Source organism: Botryllus schlosseri, chromosome 5 (assembly GCF_051294905.1).
Source record: "Botryllus schlosseri isolate E-star chromosome 5, Bs_hap1, whole genome shotgun sequence".
NCBI classification, from domain to species: domain Eukaryota; kingdom Metazoa; phylum Chordata; class Ascidiacea; order Stolidobranchia; family Styelidae; genus Botryllus; species Botryllus schlosseri.
In genome coordinates this window covers 26,439,682-26,462,891 of record NC_137240.1, presented here as the reverse complement: position 1 = coordinate 26,462,891, position 23,210 = coordinate 26,439,682, and the positions used below count along the sequence as shown (strand labels likewise).

At 39.8% G+C, this 23,210-nt stretch overlaps 2 protein-coding genes across 3 annotated transcripts in view; both read left to right on the top strand.

The window, feature by feature from the left end:
• LOC145439887 (uncharacterized) overlaps positions 1-23,210 on the top strand; it is a 131,922-nt gene that overhangs the window by 102,215 nt on the left and 6,497 nt on the right. The window lies entirely within an intron of this gene.
• LOC145439546 (general transcription factor II-I repeat domain-containing protein 2-like) lies at positions 5,323-11,245 on the top strand. Of its 2 annotated transcripts, none has more exons than XM_080317042.1 (2): positions 5,323-10,732; positions 10,797-11,245. In XM_080317042.1, exons 1-2 carry the CDS (start codon positions 9,386-9,388, stop codon positions 10,908-10,910), a joined length of 1,461 nt encoding a protein of 486 aa, XP_080173168.1. In that variant the 5' UTR covers positions 5,323-9,385; the 3' UTR covers positions 10,911-11,245. The 2 variants fall into 2 exon arrangements, with proteins under 2 accessions (XP_080173168.1, XP_080173167.1); XM_080317041.1 differs by having other exon boundaries at positions 8,768-10,732; positions 10,787-11,245.

Here is a 23,210-nt window from a genome sequence, read left to right as displayed (position 1 = left end):
GTGGGCACCAGATTTTATGTTGTCAGTGCGTTACAGTTATCTGGTCGCGTGAATATTTCCTGAATTCATGATGGCATTCGGTCATTGATGTTGGCAATTGCATATACTACTATGATTATTTGGCGACAGCAATATTTGGTGACAGCCATTTAGGCGCCTGTCAATGGACAATGCGGAGTCGTACGTTGACTGAAATTTCATATTACGTCTTGGTATGTCGTGGCGCGGTAAAGGCCGACACCGAAAGGCACATTTCAATAAATTCTGCGTATCATCTTATTAGAAAGATGGGCACCCCTATTAAAACCAAGACATCTCGCGATGTCGAATCGCGCACGGCGCGAAGAAAATTTGGAAGAAGTATAGTAATTCTCGAAACAAATAATCTGAATTATGAGATGATTTTGGCCCCTCTTCGAGCTCGATAACCAATTGGGGGGGATGAGGCCGTTAAGGTCCTGCATGTAACAGATGATTACTGACGTGAAAGGCTTATCTATAAGCTCCTCGCCATCCGGTCTGCTTAAGCGTTGTTTCACAAGTCCGGAAGTGCTGGACCGTGCTCCAAGCAGTCAGATGCAGAATCATAATAAAGAATGTCGGCCTGGTGTATAAATGACCATTGTAGTAGAAAAACACCATGAATACCACAAATAACAACATACTTGAAAGCGCGTATCCAATCAGCAGTTCGTCTATTACAGGGCTCGGCAACCTTTCGTATGATGCGTGTCAAAATATCGAAAATGGCAAAATATGACCAACTGGCATGCCAAAATTTTTAATTTTGTCATATTTACCGATTCAAGCAAGGAATCCCACCAACCGGTTTTCTGCAGCTGTCATCGGTTACCAGTGATTCTTACAGTGTTAGTCGCGAAGGATATGAGTTTTGGTCGCTATACCGCATTAGCCCTATCATTTCATTTTCGTCGCGTAATAATCGATATTCTGTGGCTTCTTTGGTCGTTTCCAAGTCCACGGTGTTCGGTACCATAGCCATTAATTGACAGGCCCGTCAAGGCCGTTACGATGATATCACCTGTTGATGAAAAATTTGCCCACCCATGTATCATGCTTGGCGGTTAGGGTTGGTATGCCAGTAGATTCGCCTGCTAGCTCCAAAGTTCGCGGTAAAGCGGTAAAGGTTGTCTTTGATCCATAACACGATTGCAAATTCGCATTTCGACACGGGACTCATTTGATACGTGTGGCTCAGGCTGCGGGCGCTGGCTGGACTATTCGGCGCCGGTCATTTCGGCGCCTGGATTGTGGAAATATCATTATAAATGTCGCACATTTTGACCAACATGCAGCGGTTAATATACTTCAAGGTTTTATCGCCGTCACCCATTTCGGAAACGCACACAGCGCACGGAGTCACATGTAACCCGAAACGTCTGTCTTCTAGCGTGAAAATGCCCGACGCCGAAATGCTGGTTCATAAAATAGTCGTGCTTCCACAGGCTGCACGCACAGTGCACACCCCTAGACTAAAGCATTCTAACGGTTCCAAATACGATATTAGGTTTGCGTATATACGTTTTGGGTTTCCCACATTAAAAGTACTAAACTAGGTCCCGGTAAATCGCGCGAGGCGCGGAAAAATTTTTCAAGAGAAATAAAATAGGTCATAACAGATTCTGTTTTATGTGGATTTACGAAATAAGTTTGGGTCGCCTACGAGCTTGTTCCATCTTGAAAACTTATGTTACATGTTTTGCAACGAACATGGTTATAATATGTTGTTTGGCTCAATTCATTTGGCGTGCCATGAAAAAAATCATCTCGTCGGCCACAAATGGCACGCGCGCCGGGAGTTGCCGACCCCTGGTCTATTACGTCGAGCACAAATGGGCTATGAGTATCTTGCGTTGCGGCAATTGTTCGTTGATTATAACGACAAATCGGACTGGATTGCTCTATTTCCCGATCAATGTTCGCAAAGCATTTGCAGGAAAGAATGAATTTCAATCTCACGGATGCCGCATATACAATAACACACTATCGGATCTCACGCTCAAATCAATATGACTGTGACGAAAATCTGGCTCACAGATTATTGTGAGCACGGCAACGTGACTTGTGGCGCTTATGGGCGTAAAACAAATTAATTTGAAGAAGGACAATATGCATTTACTCTTCTAATCTTTAGTATTTGGAATATGCGGAAAATTAAATACGAAATTGTAACATTTCGAACGTCTTCGTGATCCACCGGAAGCACTGGGTTAGGGTATCGTTCTACAAATCGGGGCGTACACATGAACGACAACAACGGCGCTTCCGCTTTTTTTCAGCCTTGATCGCCACGACGAGGCATTTCTCCAAATTCGGTTGTTTTTTCTTTTTGTTATCTTTGTGGGTTACTTCTCATTCTTGCGCACTCTCACTCTCCAGTCACTCTCGAATTTGCACCCCAATCTTCTTTTCCCCTGGAATCAATTTTAACATCAACACACTCCAACTAGATGGGACGGTTCCAAGGTAAAAGTAAATATCCACGAACGTTACATAAATACTGTCGACGTTTTTTGCAATAACCAAGAATGCTTTACGCCCGGCTCACTAAATTTCAAAATCTTTATTGGCACATCGCGTGTGCCAGGAGCCATATTTGATACCACCCCATCAGTATATAGGGTTCATATAAATTGCTGAAATGAAATTTTCACGAACGGTTCTTTGTTTTATAGAAATTCGAATCAACACTGGGCATAGGAGCGCAAGAATTCCAAGCACTTCCAATCAAGAAAGTGACAGATAAAGATATTACATTGTATGTCGATCAGCATGAGTACGCGGTAGTGCGTGGAGGTGTCTCGCATGGGGTAAGTCAAACTCATTCCACATTGATATGTGAATGACGAACAGCTGTAATGCTATACGTTCTGCATACTCATACCATTCGCGTTTCTTGAAGTGTTTTGATTACGGGTTGACCTCGAGACGAAATAGATCGGTCGTGGTGTCCTCTTGATATTATATATAAACGGTGTAAATGTAACTGATCAGGGGTGACCTATTACGTAGAAACTAACTTATCTGTCGTGAGTCGATATTTCTGATTGACGTGCATTCCGAGATCCATTTCATGACTTAACTTTTCTTTGATCAGGTTACCAAGTTGGGATCCGATATGGCGACTACTTGTCACATTGTTATTCTCTACCACCCCGCTACAAAGGTTGGAGGAGTGGCACATTTTAATGGCCCAAGTGAGTGTTTGTTATTCGTTCGTACCATCAATATATATCAGGGGTGGAGTAAAACCCAGAAATGATATTGTACTAATATAACAAGTTTGCGGTGAACATGAATGTAAGTCGACAATTTTAAACACCACACGACCCTAGTCTATATAAATGTATGACATATTTTTTGGGTAAACTGGTATTCTAACACGCAATAGCATCACCAGGTAATTTTAGCTATCAAATAAAGTGATAAAGTCACTATGTCTAAACCAGAGGTGAGTAGTTAGTATGATCGGTCGCGATTCGTAATGGGGTTCTTATGGGCCCGCTGGTGACCTGCCGCGAAACTCGTGTTGGTGACCCCACCCTTTTGACCCCCCCTTCCGCTGGTGACCTGCCATGTGTTCTTATGGGATCTCTGGTGACCCCACCCTTTCAGGTATAGTGCTCGCTCATGACCTGCCGTGAAAACTCGTGTAGGTGACTCCACCCTTTTCGAGTCCCTATCGCTAATGACCTGCCGTCTCGTCGGTGATACCACTCTTTCAGGTATACATTGTGTCGATGACCTGCCATGGATTGTTTGGTAGTGAACTAACGTTGTGGATATGGGCCGCGTCGATGAACTGCCTGATAACGTTACGGGTATAGGGATCTCTGGTGAAGTGGTGTTGAATATCAAGTATAGTAAACAGTGACGCCATTACTTAGCATGTAAATCCCAAATTATTAAATATGACCGATTCGAGTTAATCCCAACGTTTACGGTGATTACGACTTCAATATATCGTTATTCTTATGGCGGAGGTGGCATGCGGCTATTGCGTCTTATGGATGCGACGGTGATTCGTACTTTCGGGTATAGACTGCGAGTGGTATGTCGTACTTTCACCAAAAAAGGGTGTGAAATAGTTTGCTAAATCTAGAAATCAATCGCATGGTAATGTTTTGGTATTTAGTTTACCACAGAGCCGGCGTAGACGGCGATTCGAATACCAACAATAACCGCGTTCACAAACTAACACTCCAAAAAGGTGTGAAATATTGGTAAAATCCCGCGATCGCTCACAAGATAATACCTAAGACATAACCATCGCTCGCGACTCGCTGTTACATACATGCCGATCGTTGACAATGCAATATTTTGGTAATTAGTTTACCACAGAGCCCGCGTAGACGGCGATACCAACAATAACCGCGTTCACAAACTAACACTTCAAAAAGGTGTGAAATAGGTTGCAAATCCCACGATCACTCACGAGATAACACCTAAGACATAGCCATCCCTCGCAACTTGTTTTTACATACATTCCAATCGCCACAATGTAATATTTTGATAATCGGTATGTCACAGGAACTGGATTTCACTGGTAAAATTTAATTAGTAACGAATAACAGAACCGTCGCAGACGATGATTCGAATACCGACAAATTCTCACTTATTTCTGATCCCACCCTAATCCTTTGCGAAGTTGACGCTTATTCGAAAAGGTGTGAAATAATTGTAAAACCCTACGTCGCTGACAGGATAATGCATCAGACATAGCGATCTAGTTATAGCACGGGTCGGAATCCATTCGGGTTCTATATGTAAATTGAGATAATCCGAAACCGAATATTTTGACTTTGGCGTAGTGTGAATTGAAATAGGATTGACAAACAAGACTACCAAATTTCAACCTGGTCATATTTAGAGATTATACGCATATTGATTTGAAACAAGTAATGAAACCTTACAACTCTATTCACGATCTGACTTTCCGTTTGTCAAAGAGACATTTTAACATCTTACCATACTCAAAAGAATTATTCATAATATCAACCGGTGTTAAAAATATAGTTTTCACTTACTTGATTATACCACTACAACTCGCAAACTTGAATTAATTCATCCTGGTTGTATTCATATGACCGATAATTTTTATTCAACTGTAAAGGCCGTTACTACACTGCAAGACAAAGTATTTACTAATCGGTACATATACGACTTGACATAACCTATTACATTTTGAGTATACGAGATTTGAATGTCTGAACAATAACTGAGAATTAAATGATCACGAGTGAATCCGTATATTACAGCGTAAAAGATGTTGGAATGTCAGCAATTCTGTACGGTCATAGTTACTACCACTAATTTACCCGGCCAACTCGTCATGATCATTCCTGAAATCTACACAAACATGACCACTGACTAGAGTTAACCACAAAATAGCATCGAGTTTTAAATCCAGTTGTAGCTTACGTATTATTCGAATGCGGGTTATGTTTTGTTATAATTGGGTGTACGGATAAAGTATTAGGTCTCGACATTTTAACATTTTGCCATACTCAGTCAATCAGGAAAACATTGGCAAGTAAATCCGTTTGTAACTTACCCGACCAACTCAAGCAGTCAGCCAAGCATACACGAGTCCATACAATCACTAAAACCTAAAATCCATAACAAGCTCGGTTGTATTCATATCCCAACGCATCTTTTTTATTCAACTTGAAAAGTCGTTACTATTCTGTAAGATAGAGGAATTACTACGCGGTATATTCTGCAAGACAAACTAATTATTACTCGGTATATTTTGTAAGACAAAAGTAATTACTCTTCGGTACAGGGGACTTGAGCTTAACATAATATGTTTGAGTATACGAGATTTGAAAGGTCGAGCAATGTAGTTAAGAATTCATTTCTTATACGATCAAACGCCGGTGCTACATTGAAAGTTATCATGTTGTAAACATCCTTATTGACACATTGATTTGACATATGTAATAGTTGATCATGACTTGATTATTAAATTATTCGCGTTAATTAGACCCGGTGTTGTGGTAAAGGTTATGACAACAACAAACTTTTCACTACCGTGGTTATTAACATATTGATTTGTAAAACTAGACTTGTCTGAAATGTTCTTGATTTGAAAGATATTCCGTGATGGTACAAATCACTCTGCGTATTACGGATATCAGAAAATATTTTACAAATGTAGTTGTTTCCAGTAACCAAGACTAAAGATGACACAACAATTTCGTTATTCAAACATTGAACACCCGATGCAAAATGCTTTATTGGTCAAATTCGCAACGGGTAATTGAAACGACTAAGTGTAGAGTCAGTATATCACAATGGCACGTCGTTACTATTGAATCCGGCAATTGATACGATTTATTGTCGGGATTTGTGACAGCGCATTGAAACATACACAACTTACAGAGTGTGAAAATATCACTGTGGGTATCGAGTACCGTTTGAAGCGTGTGATCAATACATAATTCCGTTCGCACTCTCTAAGACGTTGTGAAGTCTACAGATCTACACTTCAAGACTTTGATCAACACAGAAGCAATTTAGAATATCTTTACTGGACGCATCCTATTCTACTAGACTTGAGTAATACACAAAACTCATAGCATTAACAAAATCGCAATAGGCGCTACACTGAAATCTACAAAATGTGTTTGTATTGCTCAAAGTAGTGATCATAAATTATCATTTGAATAAGTAATTGTAATCATAAAACCAAACTTGCGAAAGTCATTACCATAACAAAAGAATATTGTAGGTTGCTTGCTAAATGTATGCCGGAAATATTTGTAGAACGCTCACGACCAAAGAAATCGGAAATCTTCCTATTGTCATTCGTCAAAGTAAATGTCGTCACAATACTCGGCCGCTAAAAGATCATATACTTGTATGTGATTGAATCGTCGGTAATTAACTAACAAAATCAAACCCCAAAGAAATTTCACTCACTCATCGGATAAAACAACATCGCTTAATCGGAGTGGGTCGTGTTTCTAAATACAAATCATACCCGGCCACCCGAAAACAATTTTCACTAACTTGGTAATGAAACCGAAGTCTTCATTCAACGTTTTGTTTGTGTCAAATACTTTGCAATAAACACACCGGAGTGGTTGAGCTTTAACATCGTCAAGCTGTCATTTGTATCGTTTAATTAACCGACATTTAGCGATTGGTGAACATACCGAACGATACACAGTCACTTCGAAATACTCCGTTGATCGTAATTTCCATCATCGTAATAATCGTAGTACATTTGTTTCGAATCGCTGGAGTGGTTGAGCTTTACATCATCAAGCTGTCATCTGTAAATCAAGCTTACATCCGATTTGTAACTGTATCGTTTACCTAACCGAGAGATATTTTTGTCATTTAGTGATTGCCGAACATACCAAACGATACACATTCACTTCCGAAATACTGCGTTGATCTCAATTCCCTTTGTCGTGATAATCGAAGTACATTTGTTTATTCATGACACACGAAAATACTCGATATTCTCATGCTACGAACATACGCAATGATTGGTGACGCTTTCAAACTGCCTCGATATCACAATACCTTTATTGTCTGAATGGGTGTTCATGTATCTTAATAATCAAATAGTTCAACACAGAACTAGTACTAACAGAAACATCAGAGTTGTTTACACAAAAGTTTGTATATGTGCACAGTATGCGAATACCATGTGTAAGTCCAGCACAATTGCGGTATCCATCCGAGTTTAGTTAACACAAATTTATTACAACGGAGTCACGTAAACTTTCGTGAAAGAAAAGCATACTCACTCCTAGAGGGTTATGTCAATACCATAGCAGTTCCCAACAACAAAGTACATATGTTTTCTAGTCACGGTCCTTACATCTTTCACATATATCAATCTACTTTGCTAACGAAAAGTGCTGAGTCATCACATGATCGCTCTCACAACAAAACAGCTAGTAGATATTATCATTCAAAATATTCCTAACCCTTTACACACCAGTAACAAATCATACAACGAATATGTTTTTTGGGTCGAATTGTTGTTCAGTGTCAAGTCTACCTGTTGAAACGTACATTAAAACAACACAGTCACAATCAAATTAAAACCACGAATCTATTTTCATTTCCTCGCAAACTGTCACATACAGAAAAATAAATTTAATTTCCCAAAACATACTTGTAACCAATCGCTTTCATTAAACACACAACACCATAATAGTATTTACTTTCTACAACATAGACATTCCGGTGTAGTCAAGAAATATTTTTAATAATCAAAATCATCGACTTCTGTTTACGGTGTTAGTGTGTGCATGTCATACATGTGGGCCCGTATTAAAATGGACACGACACGACTGACTGTAAGGAGGTAGAAGTCTATCGCATAGATTTACATGTGGTCTTCGCTACGGTTTCAAAAAACGAATCATCTCTTTTGCGTTGATCTAGACCAGGGGTGGGCAACCTGCGGCCGTACGGCCGCATGCGGCCGTGGAGGCATAATTGTGCGGCCGTGAGCGCGTGATGTGAAATGCATGTGCTGGCGGCCGTGTGTTGATGGATCATATGTTACATGTATGATAAAACTTATTACGACGATGGAGGGTATTGTTAAATCACTGTGGTAAACTCTTTCACTTCATACTCTGTGACTGCGTTTCCAGCTGCTTCAATCGACATAATATAATACTGCAATCTACCCACTAAAAGACGGACCTGCGGGGCTCGTTCACTTTCGGACCAAACTCACTACATCCTTACGTGGAAAATGTGTTTTTGGTCCGAAAGTGAACGAGCCCCGTCCACGTCCGGGTTCTTCAATTTCAGATTTGCTTATTAGGCTTCCTGCGATACGAATATGCGACTATCGTGCACTTTATCGAGAGTTGAGGGCACAATAATGATTGCTAAATATAGATCTGCTTCTTATCTGTATGTATTGGAGTGAACCATTATGAAATTGACCAATCCTCATGTATGTGGACAGAAGGAGTTTCTATACAATCTTGAAAGTTTCCATTAACATGAACCCGTAATTGTCTGTGTAACGCCTTCAGTGAATTGGATAATTTTATTTCCAGTCGTCACTTGTCATGACTACCGGTTGCCGGTAAAGCTGACTTCGCCTAGCGTTTTCTTATTGCATTGTTACGTCACACTTCGCCAATGTCGGTTAAGTATGAGGACCAAGGACCAAGCTTAGTCAGTCTTGTCGCGAAGTCCAAATGTGAGGGGCCTATTGGCGATACTGCGATAGGTTGAACCGTAGTTATAAAAGCCTTGGTAAGCGGATAACATTGAGTGGGTGTGGGTGTATTGAGCAAACGGAAAGAGAATAATACATTGAGACAAAACTTTTTTCCTTATAGCCCAATTACATTATAAAGTTGGTCTACATCGCAATATGTCAGTAAAACGAAAAAGAACAGTAACAGAGGAGAAGAGGGCATTTAATATCAAATGGGAGTTGGATTATTTTATGGTAGAAACGGCAGCCCATACTATGATGTGTCTGATATGCAATCAAGTGGTCAAAACTGTTAAAGGAGATAATGCAAGGCAGCATTTTCGTCGTCATGTGTCACACAAGTACGCAAAAATGGTGGGTGAGTCGAGGAAAAGTCGTCTCGAAAGTTTGAAGAAAAGTGTGCAAATGCAGACATCTTGCATATCATCTTTCATTCAGTCGAAAAATAAGTTGTGCGAAGCGTCTTATATAGTCGCATATCATCTTGGTGCAGCGGGAAAGCCTTATTCAGATGGCGAACTACATAAGCGATGTCTCGTGGACGTTGTTAGGTGCATTCATCCTGGTAAGGAAACTGATTATTCTCCAATTCCTCTCTCGCGTCGTACAATTCAGCGTCGGCAAGATGATATTGCCAAACAGTTGATGATCTCCATACAGACAAAGGTTAATGAGGAAGCAACTTTATTTTCACTGGCTATCGACGAGTCGACTGACATTAAGGACTCTGCACAACTATTGATCTTCATTCGCTCTCTGTCTCCAAATTTTGAGTTCTGCGAAGATCTGCTCTCAATGGAAACACTCTCCACCCACACTCGTGGTGAAGACATTTTTGGGGCTGTTAAGAATGCTTGCATTCGCAATGGATTAGACTTGAAAAATCTCCGCGGTATTTGTACAGATGGAGCACCTGCAATGATAGGTAACACAAATGGCTTTGTGACAAGATTTTCAGAATTCGTGTCGAAAGAGTACGATAATAACCAGCTCACAAACCTTCATTGTATTATCCACCAAGAAGCCCTGAGTGTCAAATCTGTTGCCTTAAATGACACTCTGAAAGACGTCAATCGCATCATCTTGTACATTCGTGCAAATGGTCTTCATCATAGGCAATTTCAAGAACTTCTGCAAGAGCGCGAAACGTCGGCAGAAGACATTCTCTACCACGCCGCAGTACGTTGGTTGTCCCAAGGAGACACATCTCGTCGTGTTCTACAGTTGCGAGAAGAAATACTGGAATTTTATTCCACAAAAAATAAAGACTGCCCCTTACAAAATGAGAGCTTTGTCATATATTTGGCGTTTCTTGTGGATTTTCTGTCCCATGTAAACATTTTAAACCGAAGCCTACAAGGAAAAGAAGCAACGATATGCACCATGTACAAAAAAGTATCGGATTTTCGTGACAAATGTCGTCTCCTTAAACTTCATATTCAGCAGCGTGATTTTTTCCATTTTACACAACTTAAGTCTCTCATCGACAGCTGCGAAATAAAGGTAGAAAAGATTCCGATCACTTTATTTTCGGGGATTTTTGATACTGTGTTGCAGGATTTCGCAGATCGTTTCAAAGATTTCCAAAAAATATCACATACATTACGACTTGTTGCCTTTCCACACCTGGTGGAAACGGAAAGTGCACCGCCACACCTTCAGATGGAGCTGTTGGAATTGAAGAATGATGAGCAGCTTGTGACAAAGTTCAAGTGCGAGGAGAATTTGATTGACACGTGGAAAATGGCCCATGAATATCCACTTTTGCGAGAATTGGCTAGAGAAACTCTTGTTATTTTCGGAAGCACTTACGTGTGCGAGTCTGCCTTTTCGCAAATGAAATACCTGAAAAACGAGTACCGAACTCGCTTACTGAACGGAAACCTAGAGTCGCAACTAAGACTTATGGTGTCGCGTGAGGTTCCCAATTTTGCAAGTTTGTCATCTCGTATGCAAAATCAAGGAAGTCACTGATTTCAATGTTAGAGACTTTCCTTAAATATATTCGTTTCAAAATATGTTTGGTATTTATTAAATATGATAAGATTAGTAGAAATTAAGTTTTTAAACAAAGCTAAAATGTCCTCCGAGGGCGGCCAAATGTCTTCGTAGGCAATTATACCGCGTCTTTATGCTTGTGGATTGCACTAAAGTGGCGTGAAATGTGGATTTCGGCATTCGCGACGACAATGGGTATGGTTGACTTTATCAACCCAAATAACGTTAACGGGTATTTCGGGATTCAAAACGGAAGATTGAGATTTTTTTAGTCAACTCACATATGGCTGGCGGCCGTATGGCGCCGAAGTATTCGAAATGCGGCCGTGGACGCCAAAAAGGTTGCCCACCTCTGATCTAGACCGAGCAAGTTAGTTAATGGTCATGATTGTGTTTGTCATATGCGAATGATAGGGTTACTGTCAAATCTACATACAACAATCTTCTGACGATCATAATAGCAATTTCATTTTCCGCCCCTTCATAATTGTACAACTCGGTAACTACGTTTAACAAGACCAATCACACTACCAGCGTTGAACACAAGATACCTACCCAAGTAAAAATATCATTCTGGTTTGGACAACTGCCGTTTACCTGTGTAAAATTATCATTTTCACTTGGAGGTCCACCGTTACCTAACTAAAATACCATTGTCCTTTGGAGATTTATCGTTTACCCAGTGTAACAATCCCCTTTTCACTTGGAAATATATTTTTAGCCTGGATAACAAACCCCTTTTCACTTGGAAATCTATTTTTGCCCTGGATAACAAACCTTTTTCACTTGGAAATATATTTTTTCTCTTGTTAACAAACCTTTTTCACTTGGAAATATATTTTTTCTCTGGATAACAAACCTTTTTCACTTGGAAATATATTTTTTCTCTGGGTAACAAACCTTTTTCACTTGAGAATATATTTTTTCCCTGAGCAACAAACCATTTTCACTTGGTGGGTCGTCGTTGACCTTAGTAAAAATATCATTTTCCTTTGGAGATCCGGCGTTTACCAGTGTAACAATACATTTTCTGTTGGTCATCTAGCTTTTCCTAGAGTAACAAAACCATTTTCATTTTGAAATCTGACAAACACACCTGACAATTTGGTATTTGTTGTATTGACGATAGTTTGAAATAGATTACAACGAATAGTGACGGAAATATACACGGACTACCGGTTTCAGAGTATACCTCCATCAGTCGTATCACATCAATATCATCGGTTAACCACATACAATATACTCTTGTACACAGAAATGCATGTTTCGGAAAATTGGACAATAGGCTTCGATAGTTTTGTGATGTCCGGGTTCGTGCTTTGGATTTTCCAGAGTCAAAATGTCTGAATAAAACACCTCCTCGACGATGGTTGGTATGTGGATAACGGTGTTCGGAAAACGGTTGGATTTATGTCACCCATCGCGATAACAACTCCAGGTCGAGTTTTCCCCCGCGCATGTTTACTATATTGTGTCTTTATTGGTCAATGTATGTCTCGACATTCAGTTTGAAATCGGAAACCCCGATAAAGTATGTAACCGGATCCGGATATCAATTCTGAATCGATAAACCAATGAACAATATTCAAAGTAAACATGTTACACCCTGTGTTTCCACGAAAAAATACCATCCAGACATACGTCGCGCTTGTTTGCCCACAACAGTGTACGCGTAAATGGAGGTGTGCGACATTGCATGCAATGTGTTGGTATACAAACATCGGGGAGTAAGCCTTCGATCCACAGACATTATCATAGCCGGTAGTTTTGATGTAGATCGAATGTCATCACACCCGATAACAATGTCATACCAATAAACCACATTGCAATGACTCTGAGTCAATCTGAAGCAGGACATACAGACACACAAACATGGAACCGTAACATGGGTTATTCACACGACAGTGAAAGTGAACTGTACAGTACATACCAATATTGTGATCACAGTCAAATATGCGAGCCGTGCACAATCATATACCCAGGTTTTTGTTGGATATGTACGAAACCGATAAATCGATACATTTCTTTTCCTTTGACGTCAATAATACAATCACCATTCAAATGCATCGCTCGAATGTGAGGTTCGTTTGGTGTAAAATCCATATCAACTAACACCAAAGTGTGCCTTCCGTGTTTTATCATTTCCACCGACGCTTCTTGTCTGTGTCGTAACACTATGGTGCGGGGAGTTGAAAAACGGTAAATTGTAAAACGGATTGACATGACCAACCGAAACGACGTCAATAGCCTTGTGGTGGTGACAGTGTCAAAATGCTACCGATACGACGAGACCAACCCGATCTCTTGTGGCGATGACCGTTTCGAAATGTTGCCGGACGAACTGGACCCTTACGATGATGTGTTTTATGATTGTGTGTGAAATCGCGAGGTAGTGTTCTATTGTGGTGTACGATTGCAGTCTTCATTCCACAGAAACATACCTTATTGGATCACAGTATCAGTCCGAGATTTTCAGAATCACTGTTCACGATATTTATCTGGAGTCGTTATGTGGGAGTAGCGACATCCTTGCATCGTGACTGAAAGACTGATCACAATCATTTCGAGCACCGTACTTCGATAGTTCACATTGGTCAAACACTGCAGTCTCAGCAGAAAACTTCGGTGTCGACAACACGATGGATATTGACCGATGTATCCAATTGATCTGGGACGTCTGTCCGGAGATAGGGTCATGACTATCTTGTAATGTTACAACACGATAACACCATCGAGTAAATCAGTGAACGGTGTCTGTATGTCCTGCTTCAGATTGACTCAGAGTCATTGCAACGTGGCTTATTGGTATGACATTGTTATCGGGTGTGATGACATTCGATCTACATCAAAACTACCGGCTATGATAATGTCTGTGGATCGAAGGCTTACTCCCCGATGTTTGTATACCAACACATTGCATGCAATGTCGCACACCTCCATTTACGCGTACACTGTTGTGGGCAAACAAGCGCGACGTATGTCTGGATGGTATTTTTTCGTGGAAACACAGGGTGTAACATGTTTACTTTGAATATTGTTCATTGGTTTATCGATTCAGAATTGATATCCGGATCCGGTTACATACTTTATCGGGGTTTCCGATTTCAAACTGAATGTCGAGACATACATTGACCAATAAAGACACAATATAGTAAACATGCGCGGGGGAAAACTCGACCTGGAGTTGTTATCGCGATGGGTGACATAAATCCAACCGTTTTCCGAACACCGTTATCCACATACCAACCATCGTCGAGGAGGTGTTTTATTCAGACATTTTGACTCTGGAAAATCCAAAGCACGAACCCGGACATCACAGAACTATCGAAGCCTATTGTCCAATTTTCCGAAACATGCATTTCTGTGTACAAGAGTATATTGTATGTGGTTAACCGATGATATTGATGTGATACGACTGATGGAGGTATACTCTGAAACCGGTAGTCCGTGTATATTTCCGTCACTATTCGTTGTAATCTATTTCAAACTATCGTCAATACAACAAATACCAAATTGTCAGGTGTGTTTGTCAGATTTCAAAATGAAAATGGTTTTGTTACTCTAGGAAAAGCTAGATGACCAACAAAAAATGTATTGTTACACTGGTAAACGCCGGATCTCCAAAGGAAAATGATATTTTTACTAAGGTCAACGACGACCCACCAAGTGAAAATGGTTTGTTGCTCAGGGAAAAAATATATTCTCAAGTGAAAAAGGTTTGTTACCCAGAGAAAAAATATATTTCCAAGTGAAAAAGGTTTGTTATCCAGAGAAAAAATATATTTCCAAGTGAAAAAGGTTTGTTAACAAAAGAAAAAATATATTTCCAAGTGAAAAAGGTTTGTTATCCAGGGCAAAAATAGATTTCCAAGTGAAAAGGGGTTTGTTATCCAGGCCAAAAATATATTTCCAAGTGAAAAGGGGATTGTTACACTGGGTAAACGATAAATCTCCAAAGGACAATGGTATTTTAGTTAGGTAACGGTGGACCTCCAAGTGAAAATGATAATTTTACACAGGTAAACGGCAGTTGTCCAAACCAGAATGATATTTTTACTTGGGTAGGTATCTTGTGTTCAACGCTGGTAGTGTGATTGGTCTTGTTAAACGTAGTTACCGAGTTGTACAATTATGAAGGGGCGGAAAATGAAATTGCTATTATGATCGTCAGAAGATTGTTGTATGTAGATTTGACAGTAACCCTATCATTCGCATATGACAAACACAATCATGACCATTAACTAACTTGCTCGGTCTAGATCAACGCAAAAGAGATGATTCGTTTTTTGAAACCGTAGCGAAGACCTCATGTAAATCTATGCGATAGACTTCTACCTCCTTACAGTCAGTCGTGTCGTGTCCATTTTAATACGGGCCCACATGTATGACATGCACACACTAACACCGTAAACAGAAGTCGATGATTTTGATTATTAAAAATATTTCTTGACTACACCGGAATGTCTATGTTGTAGAAAGTAAATACTATTGTGGTGTTGTGTGTTTAATGAAAGCGATTGGTTACAAGTATGTTTTGGGAAATTAAATTTATTTTTCTGTATGTGACAGTTTGCGAGGAAATGAAAATAGATTCGTGGTTTTAATTTGATTGTGACTGTGTTGTTTTAATGTACGTTTCAACAGGTAGACTTGACACTGAACAACAATTCGACCCAAAAAACATATTCGTTGAATGATTTGTTACTGGTGTGTAAAGGGTTAGGAATATTTTGAATGATAATATCTACTAGCTCAGTGGTTCTCAACCTTTTTGGCTTCGCGGACCCCTTTTGACCGTCACGCACCCTCGCGGACCCCCTCAAGTTTCAGTTTAATTTTAGCTCTATTATGGTGCAACCTTCATCTGTCTTGTGCAAATATGAACTGTAGGCTTGTGATAAACAACAAAATCATGATTTTTCTTGAAAATAACATCGTACTATTTATGTAGAAATTGGTAGACTTTTATTATTTCAAAGCTAATTTTGCTGTTGTATTTCTTGAAGTACATGGTCGTGTCTTGAAAATCCGCGTCCTCGTTTTGATATGAATGAGGAGGGCCGAAAACCATTTCCGTAAATATATAGATGGAGGCTAATGCAGTATTAACGCATAACGCTTCCGACGATACTTTTGGTGTGATCGCAACATATATGGCACCAAAATGAAAAAAACAACATATATTGTATGAACATATAACGTCCAGCATTTAGCGCAGGGACGGGCAACATACGGACCGCGGGTCGGATCCCGCCCGCAACGGCATTTTGATCGGTCCGCAGAGAGTTCCTACCGTCAAAGTGAAAGCCTAATCTAATAGTATAGACAAATTTTATGCGCCAAATAATGGAACCATGTTTCCCAACCTGAGAAAGACTGTCATGAAACGACTTGTTCTGTTCGGGTTTACAATATATTTACGAGCAAGCATTTTCGACCATGAACAATTGAACATTAACAAGACAAGGCTGCATACCAATGTAACTGGTGATATAAATTTCAAGGTTGGAGCGTAATGCTTTGATAGCAACGAAACACTCCTTGTTCATCAAAAAACAGCTTTGTAGATAGAACATCCGCAATAAGAATGCGCCAAATCTGATAGTCGAGCTTCAAAAGCAGCATCGTCCGATTTTTGACGACTGTCAACCGACAATATTCGGGTTCTTTTCAATATGAATGTACTATATTCAATTGTATATTGAAGTTCTGTACCTCCAAGAAGCTGTTCAAATAGTGGTTATGTCTATCGCAGGATAAAATGGATTTCGTGGCGAGGTTTTAATCCCTGCATTGGCACAAATTAGGGAAATACTTCGGAATATTTCAAACGATTGTTCACTAATTTGATGAGACTGACAACTTCAAATCGAGAAGACAGAACGAAGTCCCCCTGATTGACCTTACTATCTCCATATTTTTATTTTGTCAACAAACCCCAACAAAACGTCTCTAAACAGAAATATGTTTGTATCGGCCAGTTATTGGAAAATTGGCAATGAAAATGAATTTCCACACTACGATAGTTCCTGTCAAACGATTATTATGATGATATGAGTCATGAGGTTTTAGCAGTTGTAGTGCGAAACTGCCTCATGCTTTCTCAAATTAATAAATAAAATAAAAATTACGTTATCAGCAATTTTAAAAATTTAGAGGTGTCGCGGACCCCCTGAAATTGCTTCGCGGACCCCTAGGGGTCCGCGGACCCCCGGTTGAGAACCACTGTACTAGCTGTTTTGTTGTGAGAGCGATCATGTGATGACTCAGCACTTTTCGTTAGCAAAGTAGATTGATATATGTGAAAGATGTAAGGACCGTGACTAGAAAACATATGTACTTTGTTGTTGGGAACTGCTATGGTATTGACATAACCCTCTAGGAGTGAGTATGCTTTTCTTTCACGAAAGTTTACGTGACTCCGTTGTAATAAATTTGTGTTAACTAAACTCGGATGGATACCGCAATTGTGCTGGACTTACACATGGTATTCGCATACTGTGCACATATACAAACTTTTGTGTAAACAACTCTGATGTTTCTGTTAGTACTAGTTCTGTGTTGAACTATTTGATTATTAAGATACATGAACACCCATTCAGACAATAAAGGTATTGTGATATCGAGGCAGTTTGAAAGCGTCACCAATCATTGCGTATGTTCGTAGCATGAGAATATCGAGTATTTTCGTGTGTCATGAATAAACAAATGTACTTCGATTATCACGACAAAGGGAATTGAGATCAACGCAGTATTTCGGAAGTGAATGTGTATCGTTTGGTATGTTCGGCAATCACTAAATGACAAAAATATCTCTCGGTTAGGTAAACGATACAGTTACAAATCGGATGTAAGCTTGATTTACAGATGACAGCTTGATGATGTAAAGCTCAACCACTCCAGCGATTCGAAACAAATGTACTACGATTATTACGATGATGGAAATTACGATCAACGGAGTATTTCGAAGTGACTGTGTATCGTTCGGTATGTTCACCAATCGCTAAATGTCGGTTAATTAAACGATACAAATGACAGCTTGACGATGTTAAAGCTCAACCACTCCGGTGTGTTTATTGCAAAGTATTTGACACAAACAAAACGTTGAATGAAGACTTCGGTTTCATTACCAAGTTAGTGAAAATTGTTTTCGGGTGGCCGGGTATGATTTGTATTTAGAAACACGACCCACTCCGATTAAGCGATGTTGTTTTATCCGATGAGTGAGTGAAATTTCTTTGGGGTTTGATTTTGTTAGTTAATTACCGACGATTCAATCACATACAAGTATATGATCTTTTAGCGGCCGAGTATTGTGACGACATTTACTTTGACGAATGACAATAGGAAGATTTCCGATTTCTTTGGTCGTGAGCGTTCTACAAATATTTCCGGCATACATTTAGCAAGCAACCTACAATATTCTTTTGTTATGGTAATGACTTTCGCAAGTTTGGTTTTATGATTACAATTACTTATTCAAATGATAATTTATGATCACTACTTTGAGCAATACAAACACATTTTGTAGATTTCAGTGTAGCGCCTATTGCGATTTTGTTAATGCTATGAGTTTTGTGTATTACTCAAGTCTAGTAGAATAGGATGCGTCCAGTAAAGATATTCTAAATTGCTTCTGTGTTGATCAAAGTCTTGAAGTGTAGATCTGTAGACTTCACAACGTCTTAGAGAGTGCGAACGGAATTATGTATTGATCACACGCTTCAAACGGTACTCGATACCCACAGTGATATTTTCACACTCTGTAAGTTGTGTATGTTTCAATGCGCTGTCACAAATCCCGACAATAAATCGTATCAATTGCCGGATTCAATAGTAACGACGTGCCATTGTGATATACTGACTCTACACTTAGTCGTTTCAATTACCCGTTGCGAATTTGACCAATAAAGCATTTTGCATCGGGTGTTCAATGTTTGAATAACGAAATTGTTGTGTCATCTTTAGTCTTGGTTACTGGAAACAACTACATTTGTAAAATATTTTCTGATATCCGTAATACGCAGAGTGATTTGTACCATCACGGAATATCTTTCAAATCAAGAACATTTCAGACAAGTCTAGTTTTACAAATCAATATGTTAATAACCACGGTAGTGAAAAGTTTGTTGTTGTCATAACCTTTACCACAACACCGGGTCTAATTAACGCGAATAATTTAATAATCAAGTCATGATCAACTATTACATATGTCAAATCAATGTGTCAATAAGGATGTTTACAACATGATAACTTTCAATGTAGCACCGGCGTTTGATCGTATAAGAAATGAATTCTTAACTACATTGCTCGACCTTTCAAATCTCGTATACTCAAACATATTATGTTAAGCTCAAGTCCCCTGTACCGAAGAGTAATTACTAGGGATGGTGTGAACCTCTGAAAGGTTCAGGTTCGTGTGAACGCGAACCTTTTTGAAAGGTTCTGTGTGAACACGAACGTGAACCTCGTGACGTCACGTGACGTCATATTGCTAATTTCAACCCTTTCTTTCAATGAAGTAATAGCTTAATATGCCCTATATTATTGTACACGATACCTAGCGAAGATTCGGCCCACATAATGCCACAATGCTGAAGTACATATCGGCGTTTTAAACGTCGCTAAATGTATTACCCGCGGTAATCAAGGGATATAATAATTGCATAAAATCAGTACATGCCGTCGCTTTGCCAACAATTTCGACGAGGACTTACCAAGGAATATAAGCTTACGCCTTAACGGTCTTAGCCAGACCGGACAATGTGTTTGGAGTCTGAGTATTGCTACATTGATATTGAGCAGAGTGTACAACGGGTTTCTATACTCGCTACCGATACCACAAACAACAAGTTATGCAGCAGTAGCACGCTCCTTAATCGCACGGATTTGGTTTTAATGATACAGTAAAGATATGAAGTCAAGATTGACCCAGTACGACCGTTCGATTTTTTACATCAGAAGACGATATCAATGTCATTGATTGGTTGACTAAGCATCATTCGCTGACTACGTACATCGATTGCGGGTCAGGCTCACAGCAGAGTGTCACCAAATATTTCCAAACGGAAAGCTGGATATTCCGAGAAAATTTTTGCAACAAAGCAAGTAAAACTTTTAAGGTTGTCGAGGTGCATGTTGCATGCTCGTTTAGTGTTGATTTTTTATGCTGCCAGCACCATGCATGGAGTGGCCCGCAGTTGAAATGCAATAAATTTGAGCCAAAGATCGTATAATGGAGTGAAAATTACAATTTACCAAAAGGTTCACAGTGCAGAACCTACCAAGGTTCTGTTGTGAACGCGAACCTCAAAATTTCCGAGGTTCACACACAGAACGCGAACGCGAACCTCACGTTCACACCATCCCTAGTAATTACTTTTGTCTTACAAAATATACCGAGTAATAATTAGTTTGTCTTGCAGAATATACCGCGTAGTAATTCCTCTATCTTACAGAATAGTAACGACTTTTCAAGTTGAATAAAAAAGATGCGTTGGGATATGAATACAACCGAGCTTGTTATGGATTTTAGGTTTTAGTGATTGTATGGACTCGTGTATGCTTGGCTGACTGCTTGAGTTGGTCGGGTAAGTTACAAACGGATTTACTTGCCAATGTTTTCCTGATTGACTGAGTATGGCAAAATGTTAAAATGTCGAGACCTAATACTTTATCCGTACACCCAATTATAACAAAACATAACCCGCATTCAAATAATACGTAAGCTACAACTGGATTTAAAACTCGATGCTATTTTGTGGTTAACTCTAGTCAGTGGTCATGTTTGTGTAGATTTCAGGAATGATCATGACGAGTTGGCCGGGTAAATTAGTGGTAGTAACTATGACCGTACAGAATTGCTGACATTCCAACATCTTTTACGCTGTAATATACGGATTCACTCGTGATCATTTAATTCTCAGTTATTGTTCAGACATTCAAATCTCGTATACTCAAAATGTAATAGGTTATGTCAAGTCGTATATGTACCGATTAGTAAATACTTTGTCTTGCAGTGTAGTAACGGCCTTTACAGTTGAATAAAAATTATCGGTCATATGAATACAACCAGGATGAATTAATTCAAGTTTGCGAGTTGTAGTGGTATAATCAAGTAAGTGAAAACTATATTTTTAACACCGGTTGATATTATGAATAATTCTTTTGAGTATGGTAAGATGTTAAAATGTCTCTTTGACAAACGGAAAGTCAGATCGTGAATAGAGTTGTAAGGTTTCATTACTTGTTTCAAATCAATATGCGTATAATCTCTAAATATGACCGGGTTGAAATTTGGTAGTCTTGTTTGTCAATCCTATTTCAATTCACACTACGCCAAAGTCAAAATATTCGGTTTCGGATTATCTCAATTTACATATAGAACCCGAATGGATTCCGACCCGTGCTATAACTAGATCGCTATGTCTGATGCATTATCCTGTCAGCGACGTAGGGTTTTACAATTATTTCACACCTTTTCGAATAAGCGTCAACTTCGCAAAGGATTAGGGTGGGATCAGAAATAAGTGAGAATTTGTCGGTATTCGAATCATCGTCTGCGACGGTTCTGTTATTCGCTACTAATTAAATTTTACCAGTGAAATCCAGTTCCTGTGACATACCGATTATCAAAATATTACATTGTGGCGATTGGAATGTATGTAAAAACAAGTTGCGAGGGATGGCTATGTCTTAGGTGTTATCTCGTGAGTGATCGTGGGATTTGCAACCTATTTCACACCTTTTTGAAGTGTTAGTTTGTGAACGCGGTTATTGTTGGTATCGCCGTCTACGCGGGCTCTGTGGTAAACTAATTACCAAAATATTGCATTGTCAACGATCGGCATGTATGTAACAGCGAGTCGCGAGCGATGGTTATGTCTTAGGTATTATCTTGTGAGCGATCGCGGGATTTTACCAATATTTCACACCTTTTTGGAGTGTTAGTTTGTGAACGCGGTTATTGTTGGTATTCGAATCGCCGTCTACGCCGGCTCTGTGGTAAACTAAATACCAAAACATTACCATGCGATTGATTCCTAGATTTAGCAAACTATTTCACACCCTTTTTTGGTGAAAGTACGACATACCACTCGCAGTCTATACCCGAAAGTACGAATCATCGTCGCATCTATAAGACGCAATAGCCGCATGCCACCTCCACCATAAGAATAACGATATATTGAAGTCGTAATCACCGTAAACGTTGGGATTAACTCGAATCGGTCATATTTAATAATTTGGGATTTACATGCTAAGTAATGGCGTCACTGTTTACTATACTTGATATTCAACACCACTTCACCAGAGATCCCTATACCCGTAACGTTATCAGGCAGTTCATCGACGCGGCCCATATCCACAACGTTAGTTCACTACCAAACAATCCATGGCAGGTCATCGACACAATGTATACCTGAAAGAGTGGTATCACCGACGAGACGGCAGGTCATCAGCGATAGGGACTCGAAAAGGGTGGAGTCACCAACACGAGTTTTCACGGCAGGTCATGAGCGAGCCCTATACCTGAAAGGGTGGGGTCACCAGAGATCCCATAAGAACACATGGCAGGTCACCAGCGGAAGGGGGGGTCAAAAGGGTGGGGTCACCAACACGAGTTTCGCGGCAGGTCACCAGCGGGCCCATAAGAACCCCATTACGAATCGCGACCGACCATACTAACTACTGAGGTGCAATCGTGCCGTGTACATCGGTCAGAGCCCGACGATGATATTGGAACTGGATCCGAGTTCGAATCGTGCCCGATACGGTGCCCGGTACGAGATACAGCCGACCTTTTTGGCCAATGGACGCGATTTATGAATGGACCATTTTAGTCGCTTGATAACTGATCAACCACTTTAGCTCAGACCAGGTTGTGACGGTAATGCCATTGACTAAACAAAAACATTTTCTTTTTCATTTTCGCTCATTTACAAAGTAGTTCAGCAGGTGTGGAATGTGTCCACCTTTTTAAATC